The 11222-nt window shown below is 35.6% G+C and overlaps 1 protein-coding gene across 4 annotated transcripts; it reads right to left on the bottom strand.

Annotated features, from left to right (window-relative positions):
• Positions 1-203: 203 nt before the first annotated feature.
• On the bottom strand, positions 204-4725 carry LOC120071908 (pentatricopeptide repeat-containing protein At1g31430). 4 transcript variants are annotated; one of them, XM_039024324.1, is made up of 4 exons: positions 4250-4725; positions 3840-3955; positions 2839-3015; positions 204-2732 (listed from the first exon to the last, which is right to left on the bottom strand). In XM_039024324.1, the coding sequence occupies exon 4, from the start codon at positions 2694-2696 to the stop codon at positions 675-677; it is 2022 nt and encodes a 673-aa protein (XP_038880252.1). In that variant the 5' UTR covers positions 2697-2732; positions 2839-3015; positions 3840-3955; positions 4250-4725; the 3' UTR covers positions 204-674. The 4 variants fall into 4 exon arrangements, with proteins under 4 accessions (XP_038880252.1, XP_038880251.1, XP_038880253.1 ...); XM_039024323.1 differs by having other exon boundaries at positions 2839-2921; XM_039024325.1 differs by lacking the exon at positions 3840-3955.
• Positions 4726-11222: the final 6497 nt, after the last annotated feature.

Genomic DNA, 11222 nt, shown 5'->3' with positions numbered 1-11222 from the left:
TTTCACTAATTTTAACGATTAACATTCTGCTTATGCATTAGGTAAAATTATTAGTATAAAAAGGTTGCATCTTGCCATCTTTAATACATCTATAGGTGACCATCACAATTTATGGCTTAGAAGCTTGAAATAACAAGCAGTTAATAGAAAGACCAAACATTTTTCAACAATGGAGAACAATATTTCATGAGGCAACAATTTGATTTGAATATAATTAGTAATCTTTCATTGAATGACAATGCTAAAACATCACTAAAATCATTCCCAGCAACCAACACTAAACTAATCACTTTTGTATCGAATCAATTTCAAAAGCGCTCTGCCAATTATGAATGACTTTTACTTTTAACTCGATTCATCGCTTATAAACCCTCAACTTAAATCCTAGACCCTCAACTCTAAACCATCAATTCTGAAAACACCTCCCCAGTCCACAAGCTGGATTATATCCCTCACCTAGTCTTCTATCATTTGCTTTTCAAGATTTCATTGGACAATAGGCAGTTGCTCAATCGCTAAGAATGGAGAAAATCTTCAAACAGCAAGCAAACTGCAATAGTTAACTTTGCCAATAGCAAACTTCAACCAATAATGATTGGAGATTTTCTGTTTGTGTCCTAATTTTACATCACCATCTGTATGGTATAACACTTTCTTCCCTCATAGTAAATCTCTTAAAATTCTACAAAACTGCAATATCGAGTATCCTTGTAAAGTGGCATCACTCTTTCAAGCTGAGATTCCTTTGATCCTAGTAATTGTCCAGCCACTATATCCAACATGGAGCATATCTCTATCATTTCCGGATGAGATGGATCCCCAACAAGAAACTCGTGAACAATGCCATCGACCTCGATCGAACTACACCCAGGCATCTTTTTCACTCCAAGTTCTTTCATTTTCCTTCTCACTTTCTTTGCATCTTCCCACCTGTCGACAGAAGCGTATATACTCGCAAGAAGTGTGTGAATGCTAGAATCACATGATTCAATGCTCACCAATTTTTTGGCTAGTCTTTCACCCATGTCAACATTGTTGTGGATTTTGCAAGCACTGAGCAAAGCACCATAGAGTGGAACCACAATTTCGCCATTTTCATTCGGAATCCCTTGTATCAGTTCCTCTGCTTCATCCAACAGCCCAGCTCTACCAAGGAGGTCAATTACACACCCATAGTGTTCCACCTTCGGCTCGATTCGGTAAACCTTTTTCATCAAGTTGAAAAACATACGCCCTTCCTCAACCAATCCACCATGACTACAAGCACTTAAAACACCAATGAAGGTGATATCATCAGGTTTGGCCCCCACAAATTCCATCTCTGAGAACAACCTAAGTGCTTCACCTGTCTTACCATTCATGGCGAGACCACAAATTATTGATGTCCAAGATGCCGTGTCCTTATTCTTTAACTTATAGAAAATTTCTAATGATTTATCTACACATCCACATTTGGAATACATTTCAATGAGTGCAGTACCAACAACAACATCCATTGTTATTCTGTTCTCATCTAGGTATCCATGAATCCATTTCCCTTGTTCTAGAGCTCCCAACTGAGCACAACCTGTGAGGAGAGTGACCACTGTGAACTTATCCGGTTTTACCCTTCGAATTTGCATTTCACGAAACAGGGCCACAGCTTCATCAAAATGGTGGAACTGCACATACCCATTTATCATAGCTGTCCACAAAACAACATCTTTAACTGGACTTCTGTCAAACAAGTCCCTAGCCTCTCTTAAATCACCACAGTTTATATATCCAGAAATCATGCTAGTCCAACAAATTACATTTTTCACAGGCATTTCATCAAATATATTGCGGGCAATATTTAAGCACCCACATTTTGCGTACATATCTAACAATGCGTTGTTGATTATAGTGGTAAAACCAAGCTCCTTTCTAACATAGTCGTGAATTTCCTCGCCAAGCTCCAGATTTTTCAGTGCTATACAAGCAGAAAGAGTGCTAACTACTGTAGCTTCATTAGGTTTCTCATTGCTCTCCTGCTGCATTTCCCTAAATGTACCAATAGCATCCTCAAATCTCCGACACCTAACATACCCAGAAATCATAACATTCCAAGAAACTGAATCTCTCGTTGTCATTTTGTCAAATAACTTCTTAGCATTCTCAACATTGCCCAATTTAGAATACATATCCATAAGTGAATTACAAACATAATTATCAAAATCCATTCCTGTCTTCACCACAAAGCCATGAACCTTTTCACCTTGCCTCACGTCCCTTAAGCAACCAATAGCTTTCAGAACAAATGGGTAAGTAAAATTATCGGGCCACAATTCATCTTCCCTCAACTGTTGAAATAGTAAAATGACTTTACTGAAAATTCCCCTTTTGGCATACACTTTAACCATCACATTATAAACCAACAGAGATGGCTCTTGTATGTAATCAAACATCCTCTCTGCATAGTGCAAGTTGCCAAGGGATGAGTCTGCACAGAATGTCATAAATTTGTCTATTGTGTCTTGGTCTCCTTCGAGACCAATTCGAAAGATCTGACTCTGAATTTGTTTGAGTTGATCCATGGACTTGCAGTTCCGAAGATACTCGATGCATGATTTCTTTGTTAGTTTGGAGATTCGAAGTGGAATTGGAACTAAATGCAGACTTGAAGAAAAATGGCGGGAAATAAACTGGACTCTTCGAATCATTGATAAAGGAAGCATGTGCGAGCTTTGCGAGTGTTTGAAGAATTGGAAGACCTAAAATAGATGCACGTTAGTTCTTAGGATATTATCTTATGCACAGGGGTGTGTGTGACAAGAATGTGATAAATTTATGCCATTAATAAGAGCATGCTTAAGTTACCTCGGAAAAAGCACAGGCACGATCAAAGTCCTTCTGCTCAAATGAGTGCAGTACATCTCCAGGTTAATGCATCCCATACTTTCCTATAAGTTTAACCACAAATATGAAGGATCCCATTAATGATTTCAATCTTCATCATTGTCCACGAAATCACTTGAAAGAAACGTTCAACTTCCCCTTCAAATAAAGTATTATTTATTTATTATTATTTTTCTACTGGTAAAATAGAAAGGCAAAAGCAAAGTCTACAAGGTTACTGTATCTTTAAAAACAACTTCATCCACCCATGGAGAATCCAAACACTAGAAAATAAAGTATTATTTAACAAACAATATTTTGTCATCAATATAAGAAATATGAATAATCAATTTCCACAGAACTTCAATAAACTCCACCCTATGGCTAATCGAAGTAAAAACTGTGTGTGTGTGGGTGGGGGGTTGGGGGGTAGAGGAGACCACAGTGACTAATTCTGCCAAAAATCCACAGTGAAAAATGCACTAGCAAAGAGCATGCATCTGATGCAGTTATAAATTAAGCATAGGCAGTAAGTATTAGCAAAGTTTAGTAAGTTGATTGGTAGGTCAATTTGACCATTGTACCTGATGATTCAAACCAACTAGTTTCTAACAGTCAGAAAAAGTTTCAGAACCCCAAACCACAACAAAGTTTGTCTTAGTAAATTCTGGTTATTTTTGTCAAAAACGATAGTATTATTTTACAACTCTGTACCATAATCATAAGAATGAGGCAAAAATAGTTTAATATACATGGTAACCAAGAAAGCATTTGGGGAAGGCTTCAAGCCTGCAGACCATGTCCAATAGCACAATCGGTCAACAATCCCCATTTCCCATCTATGCTATACTCATGAAAAGCTCCTCCTCTCACTTATTAGAGAAATTTGCTAATCATATGCTGCAACTAATATATGACAGTTCTTCAAACGAATAGTGGAAACTGGAAACCAGTGAAAAAAAAGACATCCACTGAAAAATCACCAGAATCGGTATCGGCACATAAAGCATTGGTATCCAGGCAACAACTCCAAACTGCGCATATTCAAATATACCAATCCAATCGTCAGTTGCTCCATTTCTCAGCATGGGATTGGAATCTGAATGGCGCAAGAAAAGCGTACTTCAGAGACAACCCAGAAAAATAAACTGAGCAAACAATCAAAACACAAGGGTTTCAACGAATCTCTCATCAAGAAACGCAAAAATAGAAATGCCCACATCTACCACAGCAATCGACTAGTGTCAAAAGGACTGAGACTGAACTAGCACAATCCAGAATCATTCAACACTAATAAACTGACGATGATAAAAAACTAACAGTAAGCAAAAACTTCCCCGGATCATAAATGGAAGACTAAAATGCAAAAGAAAAAAGTTATCTTGAATCATACCCTTGCTGGCACTGATGATGAAGAACCCATTCCGACATAACAGGGCTATGTAATAGATCCACAACCGGTCGAGAAGGGACATTGCATACGAGAGGAATGGTCACTCTCTTCTTATCCATCTCTCACTATAAACTACTCGACAGTACTACAAACTTAATCCCCTGTTTGGAACCCTTGAATTTGAGAAGATTTAAAATCATATCTGATTTTAAATCATTTCTTTTGTTTGGATGGTTAAAAAAATCATAGAATTTAAAATCAGTTGGGATTTTAAATCGTGTTTTTTAGGGGAAAAAATTTCGTTTCGAGCGGCAACGTTGGGCCAAGCAATGAGCGACGACGGTGGGCGGAGCTTTTGATTCAGCAGCGGCAGCAGGCGTAGCTTCGAATGGGAGCAGCGTCAGTTTCGATTTTAGCAGAAACGGCAGCGGGAAAGAGCAGCGCTAGCGGCGCGCGAGAAAGCAAAAGTAGGGGTTTTTTTTNAACTAATGAAAAAAAAAATTATTATAAATAGAAAAATGTAAAAAAGAGTGTAAGGTCCCAACCCAAGAAAGTATAAATATTTTTAAATATTTTTTTATATTTAAAAAGATCAAAAAAAAAAAAAGTCAACATATATATAATTTTGATTCTAACATCAATCAGGGTAAAACATCTAGGGTTTGTTTTCATTTAACTTTTTCTTTAAAAAAAACTAGTTTTATTTAATTATTTTTAATATAAACATGTAATAAAACATGGGGAAAATGAAATATGAGGGGTATTGTTTTTTTTTTAATTTTCTTTTCTTTTAATACATATAAGAGTAACAATTGCAATCATAGTTGTTTTGTTTTAAATATCTCAACAACAAATTTCATTTTGTACGGTTGAAATCGCTACCATCCAATAGATAGAAAATGACAGCAACGAACGATCATGAACCGCAGTAGTCAGAAAATGGAACCTGCAAAACAGAAATTTGTTACAGGCTGAGTCGCAGATCTCGCTCTCTTTAAGATGTTTTGCAGCTCTGCCCAAATGTGCAAGCAATTCTACGAAATTGCCATGTCGTCCCTAGGATAAAACAGACAAGAATATATAAAATTGTCTTAATTGGAGCTGCACTATACTCGACCAGAAAACTCAAACCCTTCAAGACTAAGATGGTCGGAAAACCAAAGCAAAAAGTGAAGAAATTAATCGAGAGAGACTGTGAACGTGCACGTAAGACGTGGGTGGAAGACTAGAATGGAAACGCGGGTAGAAGACTGGAATGGTTGGTGCCTTTTCTTTTATTTATTTTATAAAAAATAAAATAATAATTTTTTTTAATAAAAAAAAATAATCACACATGCACCACTATCTATTCAATTGAATGAGGGCACATGCATGTGGGATGTCCACCATACCCACACTTGGGTATCTCCTTACTCCCTCTAAAATATGGGTACCCCTTAAGGCCTATACCCACAACTCAAAGTGGGAGTATAAGAAAGAGATTCTATTCCCTAAACTAAGCACTGTGGGATTCTCAAACAAGCCTTTTTTTTCTTTAAAACTTAAGATTTTCACAAAAATCTCCCACTTGAAAATTTAAAAACATAAGAAAAGAATTTTTCATCGAGCAGTATTGGTTTATAAAATATTGTGCATAAGCAATAGTATCTTACAACTTGAACCTTTACGTAGTGTAGATGATTTAGAATAACTCTTGGTTTTGAACTCTATCTCTAACAAAATTTCACACACAACATTACTAAAGTGTAGTTCAAAAGTCCGTGCTTTAAGGCCTAGCATATGTATCCTAATTTAGTAAATGCCCTAAAGAGTTTGCCTAAAACTCCATAGGAAGTGACCCCAACTTCCACATTCATATAGGTGAGTCTATCAAAAGTACTCCTGTAGCTAGGTACCCCACTTGATATAAAGTATAGATCTCATTAAGAACTAAGTTCATGAAGGAAATTGGACATGAGGGTTTTCATGAGCAGCGGAAGGATCATTCTAGATTTCAATCGTATTCGAACAATAATAATTATAGACAATAAACGGAAACAACAGACTATGCATAAATCGAAATTACAGCATGCTTTTCTAAACGATCAAGGGAAAGAATTAATATACCTTTGAAGATTCATCTTCAACATCCTTGATCACGAATGCTCGAACAGACTCCAAGACTGCAACACACGAACGCTCGTCCACCACGACTGCAACACAGCACGATCAACAACAAACTCGAACACCACGATCTCCAAGATTATGAACACAGGGGACTCCACACAAACACCACGAACGACCTCTAAATAACCTCGACTATATCGAGTTGAGTATGACACCACCACAATGGCTACCTTGGTATTCTCGATGTGAGAATCCAGAAGTGTGGGCTCTATGTGGACTTGGTTAAAGGTAGAGACCAGAGGAACAATCATGTGAACGGTTGAGCAAGTGGGAGATGTCAAAGTCTATCGTATAGACGATGCCCAATCGATTAACAAAATTGTTTAACAAACGTTATGCGGTCATTTAGCAAAAGCTATGCGATCGTTTAGCTAATCGGCTAACTGAGTGTCTATCATATAGAACCACTCCACAATCGTCCAGTCTCTCTTCAAGCTGTCATTTAGAAAATCCAGTTCACTTGATAGCCGCCGTGAGTAATTTTCGAGAATGGAAATCTCAATTCAACATTACTTCTAAATTTAGGGAAAAAAATTTCTTTTTATCTCACGAACACCATGAAACCACCAATAACCTCCCACTCAATTGGATATTAGAGAAAAAGAGATAATTATCCAATAATTAATATTATTATAAATATATATGATAACCAACTTACTATACTATACTTATAACCTATAGTTTTAATATTTCATCTCATGAAACATATAAACCATAGCTCTTTTTCTATTCCATGGTACTTAATGTAAAAATTATTTACATTAATCCTCCAGTAGATGTATCTCATACATCATACCGATCATATCCTCCCCTCCCCCCCTTCTCCTCTTTGGAATCATTAAAAATAATAATTAAGAAAAATTTAAAACTACATAAATGTTTCCCTTAAAAACATGAACATAAATTTAGCACAACTCCCCCTAAAATTATTAACACATGCTTTCCATATCTCCCCCTATCAAAATGCCTTCTAAAAGATTTACCAAGTAAAATTATAAAATCAAGAGGCATCATAACGAATAATATCGAGCTCAAGCCTATTTTTGCAAAAGTTTTCTTCATTTAAAGGCTTGGTAAAAATATCCGCTAATTGATTATTAGAGCCTATAAATTCAAGAGTAATATTATCATTTTACATATGCTCTCTAATAAAGTGATGTCTAATATCAATATGCTTAGTTGGTATTCACTCCTTTCCCAAAGCAGGGATAATTAAAGAGATTGCTCCAAGGGCTGATCCTGGGGCTTGAACATAGTGGCCACAGCTTCTCTTTGGAAGAGAAGACTCAGTCATAGTAGGACTATGACTTATGTTCATTAGAGGAATCAGTGGTACTTAAGGTGACAGATGTAACTACAAAGGTATAACGGTTATTGGCCTAGCTATACTTACGAGCGATTTGTGAAGGGTTGTCGCACTGCTGATTAGTTAAAGATAGAAATATGCTATAAATTTGTTATGATTTTGATTGTATTAATTAGGAGGAGAATTTATTTTTTTGAGTGAATTTCAAGAATGATCTTTATGGTGATATGTTGAATTTTATTATGTGCTACATATGGTTTACATGTATTTCAAGCCATTTTTCTTGAATGGTTTGTCATCATCAAAAAGGGGAGATTGTTGGTTTTTTGGCCCTTAATCTCAAATTAATTAATTAATCAATGTTTTGATGATAACAAACACAATTTTTAATTACTGAAAATTTTAGTGTTTTAATATGTTCATAGCATAGAGCTCGGAACAACGATTCCAACACCTCTTGAATCACTCAAATCGGAGCTAAAACGAAGACGATATGATTGAAACAAATCTATAGAGAAAATACCGTGGTGGATGACGTGGCATAACCAGACCCTTTGTATGTAGACATATGGTAGCATATTGGTTGAATGGTGGATCATTAAGAGATTAACATATGATGGATTTTTTATTTTTTGATTGACTTTAAAAAGAATGAATTTAAAAAAAATGAATTAAAAGGAAAATGAATTTAATATTATTTTATGTTCGTGTCTAACGGCTAGTTTTTACACATGGTATGTTTTTTTTTTTTTTGATTGACTTTAAAAAGAATGAATTTAAAAGGAAAATGAATTTAATATTATTTTATGTTTGTGTCTAACAGCTAGTTTTTAACACATGATATGTTTTTCTATTTTTTGGATTAATTTTAAAAAGAAAATGAATTTCAAAAGAAAAGGAATTTAATATTATATTTTGTTTGTATCTAACGATTAGTTTAGTTTAAAATCTCGACCATTGATTTTTTTTTCCAAATCCAATGGTCCAAATTAATTGTGGTTTCCAAATTTTTTTTTTTCCTTTCCATCTCTATATAAACCATCTTCTTCTCCAAATTTTGAACGAACAAATTTTACATTTCATAATCCTCCAAAACTCAAAAGTTTTCATTGTTGTTCTCACTAAGCTCCCAATTTTTTTCTTTTCATCTTATTCTTGAAAGAGTGTTTTTGTATTATGAGGATAAATTTGTTGAGTGCTTAAACTTGTAAATCCACTCCAGTGAGAGTTGTATTGTGTTCTTCAAAAATTCCAACATTTGTAACGGTTTGATCCTAAACCGTGGAAAGGATCGGGTTTGCTCTTGAACCTGTAAAAGGAGCGGTGGTGTAACGGTTGGGCTCTAATCCATGGAAAGAGTCGGAAAGATTTTATTCAAATTCCCAAGAGGCGCTTAGAGAATGGAGTAGGTCGAGTTTGATCGAACCACTATAAAAATTACGGTGTCTTCTTCTCTAACTCCTTCCTTTTTATTTTTGCAATTAATTTAAGCAATTTATTGTATGTTTTAGTTTGTTCTTATTTATTTGCTAAAATTTGATAGAATTAAATTATCACACTTTTTGTCATCTTATTTGTTGCATAAATTGAATTTTTCTTATTATTTATAAAAAGTGTATTAATTAGTTTAATTGGGTTAATTTAGAAAGAAAAAAAGTTTAATTAAACCTCATTTACCCCCCTCTAGAGTTGTCATATCGATCCAACAAAAACTAGCATGTGTTGGTACTTTCTAAACTTGGTTTGCATGGAAAACATGTTTTAGAATAAGCTAGCATGAGAATAAACTTTAATTGAAACATTCAAAACATTTATAAAATGTTTATAGCCACCCACAGCCTTGGTCAATCCTCCTAGGGTTGATAAGCTTCTCCTATTGATGTCAACCCTGAGAACATAACAAGAAATTTTAGCTACTAGCTATGGTATCCCTTTTGAGACTAACTTTCATACTTTAAACTCATAATCTTCCTCACATAATGACCTTACCTTCCAACGCCAACCCTCTTGGGATTGAAAACTTAGAATAACTCTAGAAATCAGGCTTGGCTAGGCGGCCACACTAGTGTCAACGCTTGCCCTTCCTTCGGCCTTCCTTGTCTTAGGCGTCTACTTGCTGCATTCTAATGCCTAGGCCTTCCCTTGAGCTTCCATGAAATTTATGGTAGCCTACACTACCCAACGCATAGTCCCAATGCATGCAAAAGCTTGCTTCAGCCTACATGCATGCATTTGACCTCAAGTTGCTACCTTGTTCAACTCAAGCAACTACTTGCTTGTTCATAGAATTCTAGATTCAACTTTCTCGTTTAATAACTTATCTTCAAGAGCTTTTCTCAAGAAACTTTCTTCTACAAACTTGCTTAAAGATTTCTTTAGATGCTTACCTCAGTTTAGCCGAAAACTTCAAAAATCTAGAACTGGCCCTGGATTACCCTAGAGTTTGACCTTTTTGTACTTTCTTCAAATTTAAAGCAAGTTCCTGATGGTTTCTTCTTTAGGCAGCCCTCCACCATCAACTAGACTTCTTTAGCTTTCAAATGGCTTTGAAATCTCTTTGAATGCTTGAGTGGTTTGTTCAAAACAGTTTTTTGAAGTCAGTTTTCCCCTTTATACTAGAATCTGCCAGCCATTCATCCTTAATAGGCTGCCACAACACCCACTTAGTGGGTTGATCCCACTAAACCGACCCAGCTGCCTTTTTAAATGATGCTTAAGGCTGATCGCTCACACAAACTTAATGCTCATGGCATTTACTCGATGGTATTTTAGTATTTACTCGATGATACTTGATGGCAAACTTGATGCCTGATCCCTTCCTCACTCACGCATATTTGATGCACGATCCTTTCCTCATTCATGCATACTTGATGCACGATCTTTTCCTCTATCATGCATGACTTTTACTCAATACACAATCCTTTCCTTGATCATGCATGGCTTTTACTCGATGCACGATCCTTTCCTCGATCATACATGGCTTTTACTCGATATACGATCCTTTCCTCGATCATGCATGATTTTTACTCGATGCTTGCCTAGTGTTTACTCGATGCTCACCCACCATTTTCACAGCCAACACTTAGCCAAAATTTTCTTCTTGCTAGGCTAACTTAACAACACCCGAGAGCCAAGTCTCTAATACTTAAGCATTTTCCTTCTTCATTTCCTTATTCTTTACCTATTTCCTTACAATTCCACATTAACTCAAATATTAAATCCCTCATCTTACTCATCTCAACAATAAACATATTTAAATAGGGAAAGTAGGGTTCGGATTTCACATAATGCGGTATAGATTGCATTGTTTTCAACATTATTTTGTCAACATGTTTGCGGAATATTGTTGTATCATGAAAGTGTTATAAAACTTGTTTGTGACATTTTAGGTTTTGGGTAAGTTGAGACACTTGTGTCAAAACAAACCTTTACTGAAAGTAATGTTCAAAAGATACCTAAGTATTTCTTTGGACATTCCAAAGTAAAATGATGTATTTGTGT

Source organism: Benincasa hispida, chromosome 2, assembly GCF_009727055.1.
Source record: "Benincasa hispida cultivar B227 chromosome 2, ASM972705v1, whole genome shotgun sequence".
Taxonomy (NCBI): Eukaryota; Viridiplantae; Streptophyta; class Magnoliopsida; order Cucurbitales; family Cucurbitaceae; genus Benincasa; species Benincasa hispida.
Note: the sequence above shows the minus strand (reverse complement) of the source record. Positions and strands in the feature narration are given on the sequence as shown.